This window comes from Phyllostomus discolor, chromosome 4, assembly GCF_004126475.2.
Source record: "Phyllostomus discolor isolate MPI-MPIP mPhyDis1 chromosome 4, mPhyDis1.pri.v3, whole genome shotgun sequence".
Lineage (NCBI taxonomy): Eukaryota > Metazoa > Chordata > Mammalia > Chiroptera > Phyllostomidae > Phyllostomus > Phyllostomus discolor.
In genome coordinates, this window is record NC_040906.2 from 172,640,629 (window position 1) to 172,662,692 (window position 22,064).

Here is a 22,064-nt window from a genome sequence, read left to right on the forward strand (position 1 = left end):
AAAGTGATTGTATGGCTACAAAGTTAAATTACACAAACAAGACATACTTTGAGAAGTCTAGCTTTTTTCCTTGGTGCTTCCACACTCATCCCTCCCTCAAATTGGTAACCTTTAAAAAAATGTTTTTGGTTAAGCTTTCCATGTAAAAAAAACACATATGTATATTTATTTGCAGGTCATCTTTCTTGGATAAATGTTAGTTACTGTGTATAGTTTTCTCTAACTTATTTTTTCACTTAATATATTCTATCCTGTATCATCAAGACACCAAGACATCATCCTGTATAATAAATAAGATCTTTCAGACTTTCAACCAAGATGGAGGCACAGGTGGATGCATCGTGCCTCCTTGCACAACCAAGATAGGGACAACAATGATTTAGAAGCAGAAAAACAACCAAAACTGACAGAAAATTGACCTGAGTGGAAGTCGGACAACCAAGAAGTTGAAATAGACCTGTTCATCCAGACCAGTAGGAGGGGCAGAGTCAGGCAGCCAGGCTCAGGTCAAGGCACGGAGAACAGAAAGCGTTGGGACTGGGCATGGAAGGCATCAGGGATGAGTAAGACCTCAGCGGGTAGACCCTGGGTGAGCAAGCAGCAGCTGGCAGACCCCAGCCAAGGGGACCCAATGAGGTGGCAATTGTGAAGCAAGGCACTGTGAGCAACCCAGGATCCCAGCACTGGGAAATAGAGCTGGGACACTCGGAACACTGATCAAAAACACCTGTGGGAGTTGAGGCACACGGAGAGACACCCAGCCTCACAGGAGAGGTCCTTGGAAAGTCCCATGGCATGCACAAGTCCACCCACACGGGACTGGCACCAGATGGGGCCCAGTTTGCTTGGGGGAAGCAGCAGAAGAGACTGAGGTCCCATGGAGAACGCAGCAAGTGCCATTGTTCCATCTTGACCCTGCACCCATATACAATGTCACAACCCAGCGACTGGGGTGCCCAGCCCTGGTGAACACCTAAGGCTCCACCCCTCATCCATAACAATCTCCACCAGACCAAAAAAAAAAAAGGGAGAGAGAGAGATGGCTCAAACAGAAGACCAAATGAAAGCCCCAGAACCCATTCTTTTAAGCGACCGAGAGATAGCCAACCTATCAGATGCACAGTTCAAAACACTGGTGATCAGGATTCTCACAGAATTGGTTGATTTTGGTCACAAATTAGATGAAAAAATGAAGGCTATAATAAGTGAAATGAAGAAAAATACACAGGGAACCAACAGTGATGGAAAGAAAGCTGGGTCTCACATCAATGGAGTGAACCAGAAGGAAGAAAGAAACAACCACACAGAAAAGAATTAACAAATAAGAATTTTTAAAAAATGAGGAGAGGCTTAGGAACCTCCAGGACATCTTTAAAAGCACCAACATCTGAATTATGGGGGTACCAGAAGGAGAAGAGGAAGAGCAACAAGTGGAAAGTTATTTGAACAAATAATAAAGGAGAACTTCCTCATTCTAGCAAAGGAAATGGACTTCCAGGAAGACCAGGAAGCTCAGAGAGTCCCAAACAAGTTGGACCCAAGAAGGAACACACCAAGGCACACCATAATTACATTAGCCAAGGTAAAAATGAAGGAGAGAATCCTAGAAGCAGCAAGAGATAAGGAGACAGTAACCTACAAAAGAGTTCCCATCAGACTGTCAGCTGATTTCTCAAAAGAGACCTTACAGGCAACAAGGGGCTGGAAAGAAGTATTCCAAGTCATGAAAGGCAAGGACCTACATCCCAGATTGCTCTATCCAGCAAAGCTTTCATTTAGAATGGAAGGGCAGATAAAGTGCTTCTCAGTTAAGGTCAAGTTAAAGGAGTTCATCCTCACCAAGCCCTTATTTTATGAAATGTTAAAGGGACTTATCTAAGAAAAGAAGATTAAAAAAACATGTATAATAAAAGGACAGCAAACTTACAATTATTAACAACCACACCTAAAACAAAACCAAAAGAAACTAAGCAAACAGCTAGAACAGCAACAGAACCAGAGAAATGGAGATCACATGGAGGGTTAGCAACAGGGGAGAGGGGGAAAAGGGCCCCCTCTGTACCTTTATTCTCTATACCTTTTCTACCATAGATGGTAGGTAGAAAATAGACTGGGGGAGAGCAAGAATAGTATGGGAAATATAGAAGCTAAAGAACTTATGACACATGGAAAGAACTAAAGGGGGGGAATGTGGGTGGGAGAGGGTGTGCAGGGTGGAGGGGAGTGAAGGGGGGAAATGGGACAACTGTAATAGTATAATCAATAAAATATATTTTAAAAAATAAATAAGATCGTGTTTATTTCTTTTTTATAGCAGTATAATACTCCATTTTGTAGAAGTGCTGTAGTTTATTCAATCAGTGATTAATTGATAGATATTTGGTTGTTTTTGTTCATTAATTAATACCAATGAATAGTCTTGTACATATGCCTAAACTTAGTATTTTGCACACTATAGTATTCTTTTTTCAATTAGTTTAAACAAAATGTAGATATAATATTTTTCCAAAATTGTTTAATATCTACCTTTAAAAATGATAACATCCTAAATAACTGCAATATCAAAATCACACATTACATAATTAAAACAGTAGTTGATTTTCAGGAACAGCAAGAAGAGAAAGCCATTGCTGGTCGTGGTAAGGATGAAAGCTGTGGCACTGTGTAGGGAAATTGATTCAAGGGACATTTAGGGAAAGGAGGTTGTTATTCAGCAAGACTTCAGGGCATAATGAGCACTTCTATTGGGGTTCTTTTAAGACATTCAATTTACCTATGAGGGAGAATAAAATCTCTTATGGTCAGATTACCCACTTTCATTGTATTATAGTCCATATGGTTTTTAGTTTTAAAGCGTATACCTTGAGGGAAATGAGCCCTTGAGAAAACCAAAGGATAGGCAGAAGAAAGATCATTTATGTTATTTGTCATGGAAACTCTGGCCACTCCAGAAAATTAAGGGGCAGACCAAAAATGCAGTAAAGTTATGCATTTGCTACTCCAGCCTATTCCTCACCTTCTTCAGCAAAGCAAATTACCTGATTCTGGATAAAATCTAGGATATCTAAAACATCCTAGATATCCTCACAACAAAGAAGTCTCCAATTTCAAGGTCACACTCCATGTCCTTTATATTGGTACTTTAGAGAACATTGACATAAACAATAGAAGGCCAAATAAATTATATAAAGTGATGAACAATCTTTCAAGATGGGCCAATTAGACCTAGAGACTATCATCTTCTTCATTCATTCATTCATTCTGCATATTTTTCACTACCAAAAGTACTATCTAGCATTGATTGAGTGTCAGGGACTCTGCCACATTGTGGGAATTCAAAGATAAAAAAGATACACTGTTTGCCAAAGAGGAACTCACTAATAGGGAAGGAGGACCTGTAGGAAAATACTCAGTTTATGGGGGAGAGATATGCAAACGATACTAAAGAAACCAGAGACTGGGGGCAACACACCCAGTCCAGAGGTGGAATGGGAAGATGGGTCAGTAAGGGTAGACTTTAATGAGTGTCATATGCAGGAGGTTGAGAATTGGGTTTCACTTCATGGATAAAGAGTATAGTGTGTCCTAGAGGCTGTATCCTGTAGGAAAGCTTCTGAGATGTTTGTAGTGTGGCTGTACCATCATCTCATTGGTGTTTTCTACAGATCCCTGCATTCCAGTGTGGAAAGTAAACTGGAATTGGAAACTAGAGATAACAAACCAGTTAGAAAGCAGATCAGCCCCTAAATGAAGGGGGCGGGGAGTCAAAAGGAGTTTAGAATACAGAATTAAAAGAACTTAGTGACAGATTAAATAGTAAAAATTGAGTAGAAAATGGATATGAGGCTTTTAGTTTTTACAACAGGTAATTAACTAGGAAATGAGATATTGAAGGAAAAGAGATTTAGGGGGTGAGAGAATATAGTGAGTTGAATTTTGGGCATTCCAGATCTCTGCTTCTGGGACAGCAAGGTGGAGTGACTAGTGGGGAAAGGAACAGACAGGGGAAGTGGGTGGAGAGGAGAGGTTTTCTGTGCAAGGGTCACACTATCCAGATGCTGTGTCTATGTTGAGGAATGTGCCAGCCATGGAGGGGAATGAAGGACATTTAGAATTAATAGCCAACAGAAATATAGGAGAAGAATCAGGATAGAGAACATTCAGGTAAACATTTTAATGTAAGATTGTGCATTTGGAAAACTGGCACTCTTCATCAATTTGAGCAGCTGTAATGAAATCCCATAGGTTTGTTGGCTTAAACAATTTATTTCTCACACCTCTGGAGCCTGAAAAATCCGAGATCAAGATGCTAGCAGATTTTTTGTCTAGTTTGCATATGGCTGCTCTGTTGTATCCTCACAGGGGAGAGACAGAGAGACAGAGAGAGAGAGATCTTACGTTTTTCTTCTGGAACATTAATCCCATCATAAGGACTCTATCCTTATGACTAAATCTAACTTTAATTTAGTCCCAAAGGTTTCACCTTCAAATAATACCGCATTAGGCATCAGGGTTTCAAAATATGAAAACTGGGGGAGACATTCAGTCAGTCCAAAGGACATTCTATCTGCTACATCTTGTTTTCTTAAAGTTTGCCATTGGAAGGATGAGGGGTGCATTGGTGGCCTGTTGGGTACACAGGATCTCACCTCCTGCTGTCTCTTCAATCTACTACAGTGAGGCCACTTCCTACCTCGGGCCCTGAAATCGCTCTGGGGCAAAGGCCTTCTCCTTACAAAATTGAACATCCCTTCCTCAGCTTTTCTGTGTCATCTAATACCTCTAATCACTCTACTGTATTTGAAACTCTTTTGGCTTCAGCATCACCACTTTCTCCTACATACATCTCTGACTGAAAGTTTGGTCTTATTTGTGCTCTTCTTTCTTTGCTGCCTTTTGAATGGTGTTTTTCCTCCGGATTCTGTTTTTGCTCTGATATATTCTCAAGTCCACACTATCCCCAGAGGCTGTTGTCTATACCCACCACCTTTACTGGTATCCACACAGTGATCTCCTCTCTTCGGAATCCCTGCAGCTGTTGAGATGTTTCAAAGGCACCTCAAACTCAAAATATTCCAAACTTATTAGCTTCTCTCCTGCACTGGCTCTGCCTCCTGTGGGCTCTTACTCAGCCTTGCAGGCTGGAGCCATGGCCAGCTCCCTTTACTCACCACCCCTCATCATGATGCACTTAAAGCACTGGCAAATTTAGCTCCTTTTAGTTTCCCATCCATCTCCTCCTTGTCTGTTATCCAGTGCCTCACAGGTTGTTAGGAATATTAAGTGCCATAGCACACAGTTACAATGTCTAGTACCTGATAAAAATCTGAATTGAATTCAAAACCAAGAAAGTAGCATTTCTAGGGGCTTATATAATTTGGCATGTATAGAACATTGGGAATTAGAATTTTCTCTCTTACGTCATTAAAGTGTAGTGATTCACACACTACACTGAAACAGCAAGTCACTATGGACAGTCTGCTGGCTTGAAAGATGTAGGCCACTAGGAGGCTCCAGAAGTCAGAGGATTGTTCTGACTTTGGAATTCTTGAGTGACTCCTAATGTAATTTAAGTTCTGTTGGAAATAGTTGAAGCAAGGCCCTGACATGTATGACATTCTTTTTGTTTTGTTTGTTTTTAAAGAGCTTGCAGTGCACTAATATCAAATGCTTTCTCTCTATAGAATCTTCCTTTTTTGGGACTTATGTGCTAGGTACTTGCAAACTTAACTTCCTCTTTTCTCCCTTCTGTAACCTTTTCATCTCTGTGAGGAGGGGAGCTATTGTGAACCCTAATGTCATTTTATTGAGCATTCAACTATGTGCAAATGTAATAATGAACAATTCTCTTTGATATTCTCCAGTATGTTGCAAATTGTTTTTCACATATTTATAATGCAATGAACTTTGTTGCATTACTGTAACAGAAACCCAAACTACTCTCTGAAAGACTACAGTAAATTTATGGGCTCACGTAACAGGCAAGACTTTCTTCACTTCAGTCCAGTCCTCCCTGCCCTCTGGTCTGGGGCATGTCATGTCCTGACTGTTTTATATGTGGCTGTCAATGTGGTGGTTTTAAACCAGGAATGAACCACTGTGGCCAGGTGATGACTTCCTCTGAGGTCGTAGCTGTGTTGCTTAATAAAGCGATGAGCACCTGAACAGAACACTGTCATTCTCTCAGAAAGCAGAAAGATACAGGCAGCCAACAAATTTCCATTACATGAAGCATAATTGAAATAAATGAAATGGACGAGGGAACAAAGAAGAATGTAAAGGGATTGCAGGAAGATTCTAGGCACTTCATACACAGGGAGAAGAGGGAGCTTTGCAGTTACTCATAATAGTCTGTTCCAACTGATGAAGAGACCCAGGCTTCTGATAACTAACAGGTGGACTGGAGAGATTTGAGAAGGCAATAAATAAGTGTACAGGCTGCTGAGGGAGGTATTTCTGATTCTTGGCAACTTTAAATAGGTAACAGGCAGGCCTCCTCAGGAAACTGTGTGTGCACCACAATCTGGTGATATCACTTGAAATCACTAAACTATCTCTCTGCCCCAAACCTTTCTTTCCCTTTGGCTTTTCCAAGATAACCAAAATCTCTGCATTGATCAATGTTCCAGATTTTACTCCTGGTCTTCTGTGGAACGGGTTTGAAGGTCCTTCCACTGATGCTACAGCTGCCCCTGTGACCCTATTCGCTCCTTAATACCAACCTCAACGTCCTTCTGAAGAGAAAGTTGGGTAAGTGGGGAACAATTTCCCCATAGTCTTCTAAAACCTGAAGAGGTGGATTTTCAGTGGTTACTGGTGTCATTTGTTTATTGTCATAATTTTAGATCCTTATCATGTACTATCCTCTCATTTTACAAAGGGAGAAAGAGAGAGATTATACACCTTACCCAAGACCAGCTACTGGTCAGCATCAACTGAGGCCACTACAAACAGAACGGGGCCTCATCTTTAGGCTCCTGAGTCCGAGGTGAGGCCCTCACTACCATAGCACTTATAGCAGTTTTAACTGATGGTGCCACACTAATTGTAACTTTTACTTTTAATTTAATTTCTCTGCAGAATCCAGTAAAGTCGGGACTGCCATATAGGTTGACGTTGTATGCTGATGGTCTGGTGAAGATTATTATTTATTTAATCCCATAATTTTGAATTTGAAGTATGTTCTGGTCACAAACAAAATATACTCTATCAGGTTTTTAGGTGATAAAAATGATAGTAAAAATTATAACTGAATAAAACTTGAGATAAGAAAACATTCTCAAAGAACATCATTGACTTCTCATTGTAGTGATTTTCTGGCCTCACCATCAGTAATATTTCATGAGAAAAGTAAAGAATTAGCTTAATGCCAGCCATCTAAAAATTAAATAAATTAAATGAATTAAAATTGTTACTTTTAAATGTTACAGAATTAGCATCCAAATAAATAGTATTGCCCTGTCGATTACAAATCAAGTGTAGCTCCAGAAAGCTGAAGTTATAAGCCAAGCCAATATTGGAGAAAAATCCCATTTTTTTCATAAATATGAAAGATTGGTACAAATGGAGCTATTTCCACAGAGAATGCAATGTACAGGACCTAGAAACTGTGAGTAGTGGACTCTCTATTGTATCATTTCACCCATTTCTTCATATGAGAAGAGATAACTATACCAATTGTATAGGTGACAATATTTTTTTTGTTACCACAAATAAATGAAATGAATAGACCCTCTCGTGCTGGACTATGTAGTATGTGCTACTCATGCTTTCTATCTTATAAGGAGTTATTTGTATATGAAATCTTGACATGAGATTGAAACTGGGTGATTTAAAAGCAAAAGGGGAAAAACAGCCTCATATCCTGGTGCACAGCATTTCAAATTTCTGGCTGATTTATAATCCTTTTAAAGCCCATGCTATTAAGCAACTCAAAATTCCAGTGGCTATACTTGTTTAGCTACCACTAACTCCTCAGCTAGTCAGCCTGAGGCATTTTGCATGCTATTTTTCATTTTTTCCGTCTGTATTTTTTCTCATCTGGCTTTTTCAGGAATGTTATTCCTATTTCTGTTACACTGTCGCCTTTTAGTCTGTCTTGCAAGAATGCAACATCAGCATCCAAATGAACCTAGGAAAGAAAAAAAAATTTATGTCATTTAGGTTAAAGGAAAAAAACTCACTACATTTTTATGTCTCTTTTTAGAAGCTGACTTTCCTTATGGAATGATAAAAAAGAGCTTGCTTTGTAGATGAAGAGCCCTTGACTGTGTGTCTTCCCCAGATGGTCTGGCTGTGTGTGTGTGAGCTCCATGCTGTGCGTCTGCAAAGAGATGGGCAGTCCAGGCCAGGCCCAAAGTGGAGGCCTCTGGGGCAAACCCAGGGATGTGGGCCCATGCCAAGTTTTGCTCACCGAGTTGCATTATGAATCCATCTCAATAAGAACATGGATTCCCAACTCAATGATAGCTTTGACCCAATGTGCCTTGCAAGCAGAATTTCCAAGAATAAAAGAATTCTCTCCAACCATCTTGCCATCAATATTTAAGCCCTAGCTAAATAGCATATTACTTGCCCTAACAATATTTAGCAATCACTTATGGCTTTGACAGATTTGAAGAAATACAGACTAAATAAATTATGAATATAAAACTAAAGATTGAAAATACAGACATGAATATTTGATACTGAGGCCCTCTTTTCCTCTGTAAAGCATAGCCCATTTCCCAGACATTTAAGTAAGCCCAAAGGGCTAACTTCTCTGTTCATCAAAATATATTCATGTAAGAGCAGCACGGTATTGCTGACCTACTCTCATTAGATACCACTCAGCTATTTTAAGTGATTGGGAGTAAAGGAAATGAATAAGAGAAAGTATCCAATATAAGCAAATACTAATAAGTGGAAAAGCTTAGGCCTACTAAGCAATTAATTAATATAATTAATTAATTATAATCTTACCTGACTCATTCCCCTCTCTCACTAAGAATTCCTTGGCCAACCAGCCTGTATTTGTGAAACCACAGACCTTGGTAGGCCAAGTTACTTGGATCAAACAGGGTACACAAACCATACCTTTGTGAGCCCACCACCCCATAGGAGAGTATAGATGGCACATTAAAATGTGGAAGATAAATTCACACTTTTTCCTTATAAGATCTTTTTTTATCTTTGTCAAAATTTAACAGGAAATTAATTAAAATAACAAGAAGACTACATTGAATCTTTTTGGATATTTGGGTCCACATATGATCTGATGCCTATGTGTTGTTCTGCATATATAGCCAACAATTATCCATGAGAGAGGAAGACTTCTTTATCTTTAACTTGGTTTTCTTTCTCTCCTTTCTTTCTTTTTCTTTCTTCCTTTCGCTATCTCTCCTTCTCTCCCTCTCTCTCTCTCTCTCTCTCTCTCTCTCTCTCTCTCTCTCTCTCTCTCTTTCTTCTCCTCCCATAAACTGCCAGAACTCTACCTTACTTCAATTCATGGCCATTGATTTTAGGGCAAGCTTTAGAAAATGGTAAGGTATAAATGTTGAATTTGGTGGGGCGGAGGGAATGGGGGGGGATATGGACAACTGTAATTGAACAACAATAAAATAATTTAAATTTAAAAAAGAAATGTGGAATTTATTGGTGGCTGATACATTATTTCTACTGCTTTACTCTTTTGGATTACCTGTAATTATGTCCTTCCCCAATCATCACAAATAATTGAAATTATATGCATGCCCCATTACTGGTAAGCCAGTACATGCCTGGCCTTGGGCTACAATCTGGTCTCACTATTCCAAACAGCTATGCTTCTGGAAAAATGAGACTCCCTTGATTATTACCTATGCTAAGCTGCTCTTGGGCTGTCAATCTTTGACAGAATGTCTTCTCCCTTCATTTCCCCAAAACAGCAAAAGCTGTTTGCGGGACCAAGGACATTCCTGACCTTTTGGTCCCTAAATGTTGTGAATATTTTTCAGACTTGTTTTATTCAACCTCTACTGTCCTTGGTCTTGCTACTCATTCCCTTTGTTGAAAGACTCTCTTTCCTGGTATTTTCCTTAGCTCTGGTTGCCCCTTCTTGGTATCCTTTACTGCCTTGATTTTCTCTCTTTAACTTAGTTTGTTTCGTTGCTTCCTAGAGTTCCATCTGTGACTTTTTTTTACTCAAACCTCTCTATAGATGCTTTTTGAGAGTTCCCATGCCTTTCAGCCCACATCTCTCTGTGACCTCCAGATATGGGTAACAACTGCTTAGTGTGTCATCACTGGTGTGTGGAGACACTTTGGTCCCAGCAACTGCCTAAATGAACTTCTCACTTTGTCTCTCCTGTCCCCAGAGGTACATCTCCTGGTTCTGCTTTCTTGGTTGAACATACAACCATCCCTATAGATTGCTCAGAAACCTAAAAATCATTCCTGAGTCTTTTTCTCAACCTTCCCCTTTAGTAAATTGATTACCCAATCTTAAGTCTGCTCTACCTTCTTAATGTTGTTGAAATTGGTCTTGTCTCCACTCCTACCACCAGGGCTTTATCTGGTTTATCTTGAGGTTACCATGATCAGCTTCCCAGCTGCTCCCCCTTCCCTCCTTAATTTCTTCTTCTGTCCATGTTCACTTGTTGACAAAGAATGAGATTTTTAAAACACAAATTTCAACTTCCAGCTAAGATGGAGGTGTAGGTAGATACACTTTGCTTCCTTGCACAACCAAAGAAGGACAACAACCAATTTAAAAAGAAAAAACCTCCAGAACTGCCAGAAAATTGAACCATATTGTAGTCCAGAACCAAGAAGTTAGAGAAGAAACGTTCATCCAGATTGGTAGGAGGGGCAGAGATAGGCAGCCAGTGCAGAGAGGATGATTGGCAAGGTGGCAGCTGGCAGAGAAGATGGTGAGGTAGTGACTAGTGGACCCAGAAGTCCCACATTCGCATGTAGATAACTAGGAAGGAACAACTGGGAAGGGAGACAGACTGTACAAAATAGGGTTCCAGTGCAGAAGAATAAAGACTCAAATCCTCTGGCTGTAAAAACCTGTGGGTGTTGTGGCAGTGAGTGAAACTCCCAGTCTCATAGGAGTGTCTGTTTTGGAGGGCTCTACAGGGTCCTAAAGTGTACACAAACCCATCTACCCAGGAATCAGCACCAAAAAGGCACAATTCGCTTGTGGGTAGCAGGGGAAGTGTCTGAAAGTGTGGCAAGAGCCAAGCAAGCAGCACTGTTCCCTCTCTGATTCCTCCCCCACAGACAGTGCCACAGTGCAGTCATGTGGGTTACCCCACCCTGGCAAGTACCTAAGGCTCCACCCCTTACAATGTAACAGGTGCACTGAGACAAAGAAACATGGCCCAAATGAAAGAACCGATCAAAACTCCAGAAAAAAAGAACTAAGTGACGAGGAGATAGCCAACCTATCAGATGCAGAGTTCAAAACACTGGTAATTAGCATGCTCACAGAAAAGATTAAGTACAGCCACAAAATAAAGGAACAAGTGAAGAATATGTAAAGCGAAATAAAGAAAAGTATACAGGGAACCAACAGTGAAGCAAAGGAAACCAGGACTGAACAGAAGGAGGAAATAAACATTCAACTGGAACAAAATGAAGAAACAAAATTCAAAAAAATAGGAAGAGGCTTAGGCACCTCTGGTACAACTTAAAACGTTCAAACATCTGAATAGTAGTACTGGAAGGAGAAGAGGAAGAGCAAGAAATCAAAAACTTATTTGAACAAATGATGAAGGAAAACTTCTTCAACCTGGTGAAGAAAATAAACATGGAAATCCAGGAAGCTCAGAAACTCCCAAAGAAGTTGGAGCCAAGGAAGCACACACCAAGACACAACATAATTAAATTACCCAAGATTAAAGATAGGGAGAGAATCATAAAAGTAGCAAGAGAAAAGGAGACAGTTACCTACTAAGGAGTTCCCAAAAGAACATCAGCTGATTTCTCAAAAGAAACTTTGCAGGCGAGAAGGGGCTAGAAACGAGTATTCAAAGTCTTGAAAGGCAAGGGTCTACATCCAAGATTACTCTATCCAGCAAAGCTATCATTTAGAATGGAAGGGCAGATAAAGTGCTTTCCAGATAAGGTCAAGTTAAAGTTGTTCATCATCACCAAACCCATAGTATATGAAATGTTGAAGGGACTTATCTAAGAAAAAGAAGTAAATCAAGAATATGAAGAATAAAGTGACAACAAACACAACTATCAACAGCTAAACCTAAAAATCAAAAACAAAAAGAACTAAGAAAACAGAACAGGAACTGAATCAAAGAAATAGAGATCACAAGGAGGGTTATCAGCAGAGAGGGAGAAAATAGAGGAAAAGGCACAGGGAATAAGAAGTATAATTAGTAGGTAAAATAGACAGTGGGAGGTTGAGAATAGTATAGGAAATGGAGAAGCCAAAGAACTTATATGTATGACCCATTGCAATAAACTAAGGAGAGAGAAATGATGGAGGGAAGAGGATTGGAGGGAAGAGGGTTGCAGGGCAGAGGGGATAAAGGGGAGAAAAAATGGGACAACTGTAATAGCATAATCAATACAATATACTTGAAGTAAAATAAAACATAAATTTCAAAATATCATTCACCTGCTTATAAAACTATAATGGATCTCTGCTGTTTTCAATACAAAAATCTAATTCCCAACTTGTCATGTGAATCCCTTTATATATCAGACCTTTGTAAAAAATTTATATCTCCTTTCCCACGATGAACCCTCTTTCAATCTACATGCCAGTCATACTAAACTAATTCAAGTTCCTTGTTTCTTGAAGAAAATATTTTTTGTGCCTCTGGACATGCGGCTCCTTCTACCTGGAATATTATTCCCCCTGCTTCTCTTACCCAAGGCCTTCATCTCACCTAATTTCTTTCTATCCTTCAGATACCAGATCAGAGTTTTTCTAGGAAGTCTTTCCTGACCTTCCATCCACCCCAACCCAGGTCCTCCTGTAGTCTTTAGTCACACTGCTTTATACATTTGATTTCTCTATAGTACAGAACTTTTGTGAAAGGCACCAGCTGTGCCTTGCTCATCTTTGCAAGTTCAGCGCCTGACTCTTAGCAGGTACTAATAATTGCCTTAATTAAATCGTTAACCAAGGGTAATGTAGGTGTGGAAGCCAGGCTCCAAAGTGCCCTGCAATGATCCCCGCCTCCTGTTGTTCACGCCCTATGGTGTCCCCTCCCACTGTGTACCAGGGTTGGCAGCACCTACTGTGTTTGGATGGACAGAGAAGCCTCTTTAGCAAGAAGGAACTTCATGAAGCCTCTAGCCCACTGCCAGCAAGGCACTGAGGCTGTGTGAGTGAGCATGAAAAGTATTAACAGATTCTCTAGTCTGTCAAGTTCAGAGACCATAGCCCTGACCAACAGCTTGACTGCATGAGTGTCAAGCTGTGAAAATCTCTCAGCCACAACCTCCCTGCTAAGCTGTGCCCACATTTCTGATCCTTAGACGCTATGTAAGATAATAAACACTGGTTGTTTAAGCTGCTCTATTCTGGGGTGATTTGTTACCCAGTGCTAGATAACAAATGTAACCGGCAAAATGAAGTAGGCGCTTTACCATTTCCAGGGCACCTCTGATAATGCCACAGAGTAAATTGCAGTAGCACAGAGAGGTCCGCCCAGCAGGGAGCTCTTCCACAAACTCCACCAGAGGATTCTTGTCTAGAATCAGGGAAAATTCATTTCTGCTTGAATTGTTACAGGCCACACTTGGTGTGATTCCCAAGTACATCTTGAAAGCAACCTAACAAAAGAGAGAGAAAAATTACAAAAGCTTGCTCTAGAACAAATGTCTATGAATACAGCAGCCAAATGCCCTGTTCCGGGCAGTGCTGAGTAACGGTGAAACTCCTGGAGTGCACATCAGGAAGTCCGGGCTCACACCTAGCTTTGAAATGTACTGATGCTGTGACTAGTGTAAGTCTTAAAACCTCTTATTTTTATGGAACTACACTGGGCTATCTTAAGGGACTAGTTTCTGAGGACACAACATAACTTTACAAAAGAGTTAAGCATTATTTCCTAAAATCTTTTTCAAAAATAAATGTCCTTTAGGAAGGCAGGAGATTGAAATATGACTATTTATCAACATGTTAGTATGAATTAGGACAATATATTTGTCACATTAGTAAACAACAAGATTTAGAAGGGACACATCTTCCATATCATCAATGATAAAGCGAAGGATGCTACAGGAAGCTTAGACTGAGAAGTGTGTTTGGGGAAGTGGGGTTGCCACATGACTAAGGATGGCAAGTCGAGGATAAGGAGCAAGGGTTTGGTGGTGAGAAGCACAAAATGAGTCATAAAGTAGCTTCTCAGTCTCCTGCTTTACAGGGCTCAAAAATGTTTACAATGTAGACGTGGAGGGAACCTTGAAGATTATTTCTGTTTCATTCCCATTTTCACAAATGAGTAAACTGGGGTTCGGAGAGGTAAAAGCACACGGTCAAGGTTGCCCTAAACCCTGGTTCCATGGCTCCCAGTCCAAGGCCCTTTCTTTTCACAATACGCACAGGCCTGGGATGACAGGTTTGTTCGTGGGCATGTGGCAGCTTGATGGGTTACTGTCTTCAGGTGCCTTAATTAACTTAATTTTAAAAGTAATACCAGTGTAGGAGAGAAATAGAAATAATTTCCTTCATTATTTCTAATTAGAAGTACCTCTAATTAAGGCTCTTCATTCATTCACTCACTCATTCAATACTCAGTGAACACTGCCTGTCTAGCATAGTACCTGGCACGCAGTATGACTTCAGTAACTGTTTGACTTTGACAGCACGTTTGGACCCAGGATACAAGTTCATAAAATGTAGTTCCTGCTTCATAAGAACTTATAGTTAAAAGGGGGCTACAGACATTAGGCAAAGAACTGCAATGGTGTAGTAAGCCCTGCAGTATATTGTTTTATACGGGGTGGGGTAGAAGTAGGTTTACAATTGTGAGTATGTGAAACTCAGACTTTATTCTTATATTATTATTTATTAATTAGTGCATTGTTTTCCATGTGAATAACTGCAAACCTCCTTTTGCCCCACTGTGATTATTTCCAGGATTGCTTTATTGTGAAGCAATCCTGGAAATAATCACAGAGGAAGAAACGTCTACCCTGTTCGCGAATACTGAGTGAGACTTTGTCAGGTGAACGAAGTGGGGGTGAGTGGGGATTTCTAGGTAGAGGGAGCATGTCATGGGCGTGGAATACCATGATAAGGCTCATGGGAGGCTGGCACTTATCAGCCTGTAGGCTGAGAGGAGGCCCAAAGCTGTGAGTAAGCTAAGGCAGAATTAAATTTCTGTGTTAGAGGAAGCTCCTCACGTGTCAGCTTGGAGGGTGGATTCAGGATCGGGGGTGGGCTGGGCATGAGGCCAAAGGCAGAGATACCCATGAAGAGATCACTATCAGAGCCTAGGAAAGAACTGAGGAGGACTCTCCGAATTTTCTCTTTTATTCAAAACTCAAAGGCTACCTAAACTTTTTCATATAAATTTCTAATAGCCCACCCCTGAAATTCGTTTCAAATCTCTGACCCTGGCCAGCTTTAAAGGATATAAAGCAAATCTTCCACCCCTTAAGTCAAATACCAAGAGGTAGGGGGGGAAAAACCAGCACAAAACTCCAGGCTTGGAGATTGATTTGGCTCCTGACCAACTGGCAGAAACACATTTCTGGCAGTGTTGATTTCTCTGGCTGGAAAATTCCTAGGCCTTTTTTTGTTTGAGTGAGAATTTCTTTCAGATTTTCTATGCATGGAAATAACATAAAAATGGAGGCTCTGCCCTGGGAAGTTAATTCTCAGTGTCTTGGCCCTAGTTTCACAGCCCAGCACTCAGCAGTAGGAGGCATTGTTTGAGCAGGATTGGGAAATATTCATTCCTCGGGAATGACCCTGTTTCCTTATCTGTCTGAATTCAGTCTGAGAAGGAGGACTGTTGTTCCAGATGAAGGGAGAGCTCCACCCTCGGTGCCGGCCACCACGGCTCTGCCAATAAATAAGGGCAAAGCACTTCCCCTCTTTGTTCATCTCCAAAATGGATGCTTTCAATGGGATTTTAAAATTCCTCCTGAACCAGAAAACGGTGATTGGCTACAGCTTCATGGCTCTGCTGACTCTGGGAAGTGAGCGGCTCTTTTCCCTTGTGGCATTTAAGTGCCCCTGCAGCAGCGAGAATGTGGTCTATGGGCTGGTTTTCCTTTTTGCTCCTGCCTGGGTTTTACTGATCCTGGGATTCTTTCTGAACAATAGGTCCTGGAGACTCTTCACAGGCTGCTGCGTGAATCCCAGGAAAATCTTCCCCAGAGGCCACAGCTGCCGCTTCTTCTATGTCCTGGGGCAGATCACTCTGAGTTCCTTGGTGGCTCCAATGATGTGGCTGTCTGTGGCTTTGCTCAATGGGACTTTCTACGAATGTGCCATGAGCGGGACAAAAAGTTCAAGACTCCTGGCGCTGATTTGCAACCACAGGCCCAAAGAATGCTGGGAAGAGCTTCACAAAGTGACCTGTGGCCAAACCAGCATGACAGCCACAGACAATGAAGAGCTGAAACTGTCCCTGCAAGCCCAGTCTCAGGTAAAAAAAAAAGAACCCTCTTGCCTTCTCCTGCCAGCTTGAAGTATTCTCCCAGTTCTCCTTCCAGCCCAGGCTGAGTCTGAATCCTGCTAGAACACTTTGATACAAATGAAACTGGAGCGTGATGCAGTGTGAATGAAGGCAATCTCAGGGGAAGCTTTTAGGGGCTGGATGGCTCAGTAAAATTGCTGATTGAATTGTCTTTTGCATTTCCAAAAAGAAAATAGCCTCTGGGTTTTGTGTGTTTGTAAATACTTAAGTACATTAAAACTATCTTTTGGAGTTGACTTTATAAATAATGTATGATATAAGTTAGAATTGAGAGTTAAAGACAGCACTGTGATTAGAAATTACTGCTTTTTATCAATTATTTATTTTTAAACCAGTTTCTGAGAAAAAAACCCCACAAACATAGCATTCGTCTATTAAAATATAGCTGAACCAAATGAGCTAATACTTTGCACAAAGTTGTGTGTAATATAGTTAATACCAAGATTCCCTTGACTGATTTCTGGCAGCTTCTATCTCTATATGTAAATATTGCCAGGATTGAGAAAATTTTCCCATATAATGTAAAAATTCCCAGTCTTTAAATAGCGTTCAGTGAAAAGCAATCATATTCTCTGGGGAGGGCATGTCCTATGCTTTTTGTGCTACCCAGCTGAAGAAGTCTTACATGACTTAAGAAGCTGAAGATTTGGGGCATTATTTCATTTAACAGAAGGAAATGATAGAGTTACCCAACTGACATAGGAAAGTGGCTTGTCACCCTTGCAGGGGCATGAGCACAAATCCAGATGTGAAACCTTACCCTGGCCTCCAAAAAGGCTGAGTTCCTACTTGTGAGTAGAAGGAAGCACATTCCCCAAACCAAAGCCAAGCAATAAGAGTAGATAAGCAGATCCACAATTGCTCAGCAATGCTACTTGTTTCAGAATAAATGCATAGAAAATAGTACCATTTCATTTTCTCAATAAGAACTTACCTTTACAACAACACATCAAGGCTACGTCTGTTTTTTAAAATCATGCATTCCAAAGCTAGTTGGCAGTGCCGTCATGTACTTTCCATAAACTGATAAACACAAACATGCCCAAAGTCTTTTGTGTGGTGCATAAAGCACATCTTAGATAAGAACATGCCAGGCTCCCAGACATCTTCCTTCTTTTGTTGAAGGGAGGCATTAATTATGAGGGTTATGACACATTGAATGATTTATAACTTATGTCCCCGGGCACCAGGCTCCATTCAGTTAGTGCCAGGTCCAAACACTCATCCATGCATGTGAGCTTTTCTTCTCTAAACACAAACACAAGGAAACCCTGCACCTGCCATCATAGCTTAGCCGGGCACACTGGCCTGTTTACTTTTCGGCAGAATGAAATGGACCTGGAGCTGACACCTAGGGGTGGGCGCACGAGAGATGTGGACAAGGAGAGCTGTATCAACAGCAAGTGCTCGCAGTGGTCCAGATAAGCAGGAGAAACAAACAGTCTAGACTACTGGTTGGCATGTGGGTGGGGCTAAAACAAGTGTTCCATCCCTGGGTGGGATGAAGACACAAGCAATCCAGCTGGTGGTGCTCCTTTTCTAAGGAGAGTAGAGTGTAGTAGCAGGTCGAACCCTTGCAGATATTTTTTCCTATTTTCAAATAGGCCTTCCTGTTGAGAACACTAAAGGTCATTTTACTGAAATGTCAAGAGGAAGTTGAAAAGAGCTCTGTTGGTTGTCCAAATATGAAATCCATTCCAATAGTTAAAAATGTAATTAGAACAACAAAGAAGTTTTGGAGATAACGTCAACTGTTCAGACTTCTGTTTTTAATATTCAGAGGGGAAAAAACCCAGATGAACCAGCATGTCCTCAGAGGGAAGTTTCTTTTTTCTAAATATCAAAATGCAGAACCAATAGCCCGGAAGGTGGAAATGACTGCAACTGTTTCCTCAGCTTTTGCCAGGGTTTTAATTCTTACAGTTTCAGTTTCCTTATTGTATTATGTCTGTTTCATTGTGTCATGGATGAAGAGTAATGATATTTCCCTCGGAAAGCATTACTGCTCCCTGCAAACAATAGAACTTGAAAAATACCAGTCACTAGGCATGTGTACACATTTTTCAGTGCTTGAAAACATGTGGCTGAGGAACCGGTCTTTTGCTTGAATGACCACATATACCCACACACAGATTTTTTCCTCTGATAGCTAATGGTATTTGAATGTTTGGTTTATCTGATTGAGGGATAATCTATACTTTTTGCTTTTTTCTATTTGCCTGCCATCTGTTTATTTCTTTGCATGCCAGCAATGATGAGTAAGTAGAATGGAGATAATTAGGGAAACTCTAACTGCCTTTGACTGTTAAAAAAAAAGTGTTGTTAAAATAAAAGATGAAGCATTTCAACTGAGATATGGACATGACTGTGGTTTTAATTTAACCATATGCTTCCCAGTCATATCACCCCAGCTCCCTGAGAAGTGGCTTTGCTTTTACCTGTCCTGAATATTTCTTTCTTTCCAAGATTCTAGGATGGTGCCTGATTTGTTCAGCATCTTTCTTCTCTCTGCTCACCACTTGTTATGCTCGCTGCCGATCTAAAGTTAGCTACCTGCAGCTGAATTTTTGGAAGACGTATGCACAAAGGGAGAAGGAGCAGTTGGATAATGCATTCCTGGACTATGCCAGCAAGCTGAGTGAGAGAAATCTGAAATGCTTCTTTGAAAACAAGAGGCCAGAAGTCTTCCCCATGCCTACCTTTGCTTCCTGGGAGGCTGCTTCAGGGCTGCATTCTTTCGACCAAAGCCAGCAATACTACAGCACCCTCCATAAGGTGGTGGAGGATGGCCTGGCACTTAGCCCCGAGGAAGATGAGACCACAATGGTCCTTGTGGGTAGCACTCACGATGTGTAGCTCATCGGCCGTCACTGACTTATGGCGTCCAAGGGTTCATATCTTCTGACATCTTCTTACTGCATCAACAGCAAACTCTATCTATGTTTTCTTGCATTTTGTGTTTACAAGATGTTAACACAAAGGGAAGCAGCTTTGCAGCTCCCAAGTGCTGACAGTGTCAGGATGTGCTCAGACTGATGCTGAGTGACTGGTCAAGGACATTGACAAAGGTGCTTTTGCACTGGCTGGGGGTTGGGCTCAGTCTCTTCAAGTTCTAAGATTTTACAATTGGCTAGAAGACTCATGCAGCAAGGTCTGCCACTCTGTGTAAATATTGGTCATGGCATCTGGGGGCAGCAGTGGCAACTTTTGAGCGAGCCAGTTACTCTCAGCACACTGCTCTGCACAGTAGGGTCGACAGTGTGGTCAGCAGCAGACCTTGTCCTATAAATCCAGCCTACTGCTCTTCAAAGCTGTATGAAGTTCTACCACTCAAAATGCGTTTCCTCAGAATCTGAAGACACCAGTTCTCAAAGATGATACATTGAAAGGATATAATGCCTAAAATTCAGACCTTTTCACAACTTTCCAAAGTACAATGAAGGTTTGCACCTGCAGGCAGGGTTGTATTATGATTTTTGTGGGCTCTGGGTACTTTTGCCTCGTGGATACCTTGCTCCATTAAAATACACATACACACACCAGTATATATTCATGACTCTATTACTATAAAGACAAATACATTTGTATAATGGACAAACATTATATGTTAAACCATTGTTTTCAACAAAAAAAAGTTCATTCATTTCCCTTAGGTTTTCCTAATTTTTTAAAACTATTTTTTAAAATTTCTTAAAATTTATTCTCAGAGACAGGGAAGGGAGAGAGAGAAACATTGATGTGGGAGAGAAACATCAACCTGTTGTGTTTCGCATGTCCCCATCTGGGGACCCTCTTGCAACCCAGGTGTGTGCCCTGACAGGCAATCAAAACAGTGGCCTTTCTTTTTGCACACCAGCACTCAATCTGCTGAGCCATGCCCACCTTATACTAAAATATTTTTTTCAACAAAAAAGGTACATTTATTTTCATCAGATTTTATTTTTCTATATAGTTTCTTTTTATATTTTTGAATTTATTTTCTTCAGATTTAAAAATATATTAAAGACACTTTTGTGGGCCCCTACCTGTGTCACAGGCACACTGCTTACTGTACTGAGTGGGTCAGTCAGTCTGCACTGGAGGTCTGGGAAACAGATCAAAGCAGTGTTGGTATAAAATTGTTTTGCAGTTTTATTTATCAGAAATAATGCAAATTCTGAATTCTTTATGCTGCGGCTCACACCTAGTATCATTGAGAGTTCTTGTATCTTATATGGAGAATCCTGGGGATAAACCAGGTATTACTATGGGACAGTCTCCCAAAATGGGAAAGTTCCCTATAGGTATAAGGCCCTAGAACACATACTTGGGAACTTGGAGGCATGGGGACAGGTAGGGGTGTGTGTGTGTGTGTGCACGTGCGTGCACCCGTGCACACGTGCACACGCAAGTGGGAGAGTAGACAGTGTGGACTGTGAGATCCCAAGAGTTCAAACAATGTTTGAGTGTCAAACAGTAGTGTGATAAATGTTTAACAAAGGCTCCCCCAAAAAACTTGATTTGAAGTGCTTACCAATTTCTACAGTGCAATTTCAAGTTACCAAAGTGATGTCACCGAATTCAGAGTTAGGAAGAGATGCTCCCATGAGCTCTCTGTGTTTTTTTTAAATATATTTTATTGACTATACTATTAAAGTTGTCCCATTCCCCCCTCTTTATTCCTCTCCGCCCTGCACACCCCTCCCACCCGCATTCCCCCCCCTTTAGTTCATGCTCATGGGTCATAAATATAAGTTCTTTGGCTTCTACATTTCCTATACTATTCTTAACCTCCCCCTGTCTGTTTTCTACCTACCATTTATGCTACTTATTCTCTGTACCTTTTCTCCCTCTGTTTTTACTGTGTTCACATTTTGATCTTCTTTTTCTTAGATAAATCCCTTTAACATTTCATATAATAAGGGCTTGGTGATGATGAACTCCTTTAATATGACCTTATCTGAGAAGTGCTTTATCTGCCCTTCCACTCTAAATGAAAGCTTTGCTGGATAGAGCAATCTTGGATGTAGGTGCTTGCCTTTCATGACTTGGAATACTCCTTTCCAGCCCCTTGTTGCCTGCAAGGTCTCTTTTGAGAAATCAGCTGATAGTCTAATGGGAAATCCTTTGTAGGTAACTGTCTCCTTTTCTCTTGCTGCTTTTATGATTCTCTCCTTATCTGTAATATTGGGTAATGTAATTATGATGTGCCTTGGTGTGTTCCTCTTTGGGTCCAACTTCTTTGGGACTCTCTGAGCTTCCTGAACTTCCTGGAAGTTTATTTCCTTTGCCAGACTGGGAAAGTTCTCCATTATTTTTTCAAATAAGTTTTAAATTTCTTTCTCTACCTCTTCTCCTTTGGCACTTCTATGATTCAGATGTTGGAATATTTAAGTTGTCCTGGAGGTTCCTAAGCCTCTCCTCATTTTTCTGAATTCTTGT

General features: G+C 40.8%; 2 protein-coding genes across 2 annotated transcripts in view; one reads left to right on the top strand and one right to left on the bottom strand.

The window, feature by feature from the left end:
- Positions 1-3,193: 3,193 nt before the first annotated feature.
- TRAPPC3L (trafficking protein particle complex 3 like) overlaps positions 3,194-22,064 on the bottom strand; it is a 44,052-nt gene continuing 25,181 nt past the window's right edge. The window contains exons 4-5 of the mRNA XM_028509629.2: positions 13,579-13,764; positions 3,194-8,131 (exon numbers count right to left, since the gene is read on the bottom strand). Of these exons, the coding sequence (XP_028365430.1) occupies positions 8,012-8,131; positions 13,579-13,764 (306 nt within the window). The 3' untranslated portion in view covers positions 3,194-8,011. The remainder of the gene's footprint in view (positions 8,132-13,578; positions 13,765-22,064) is intronic.
- CALHM5 (calcium homeostasis modulator family member 5) lies at positions 15,942-20,185 on the top strand. The gene is made up of 2 exons (XM_028509628.2): positions 15,942-16,592; positions 19,110-20,185. Exons 1-2 carry the CDS (start codon positions 16,053-16,055, stop codon positions 19,497-19,499), a joined length of 930 nt encoding a protein of 309 aa, XP_028365429.1. The 5' UTR covers positions 15,942-16,052; the 3' UTR covers positions 19,500-20,185.

Excerpts from the sequence above, each read along its gene's own strand:
- CALHM5 (XM_028509628.2), top strand. The coding sequence starts at position 16,053 with ATGGATGCTTTCAATGGGATTTTAAAATTCCTCCTGAACCAGAAAACG. Across the intron at positions 16,593-19,109 it reads CCCTGCAAGCCCAGTCTCAG|ATTCTAGGATGGTGCCTGAT; the intron begins GTAAAAAAAAAA and ends TTTCTTTCCAAG.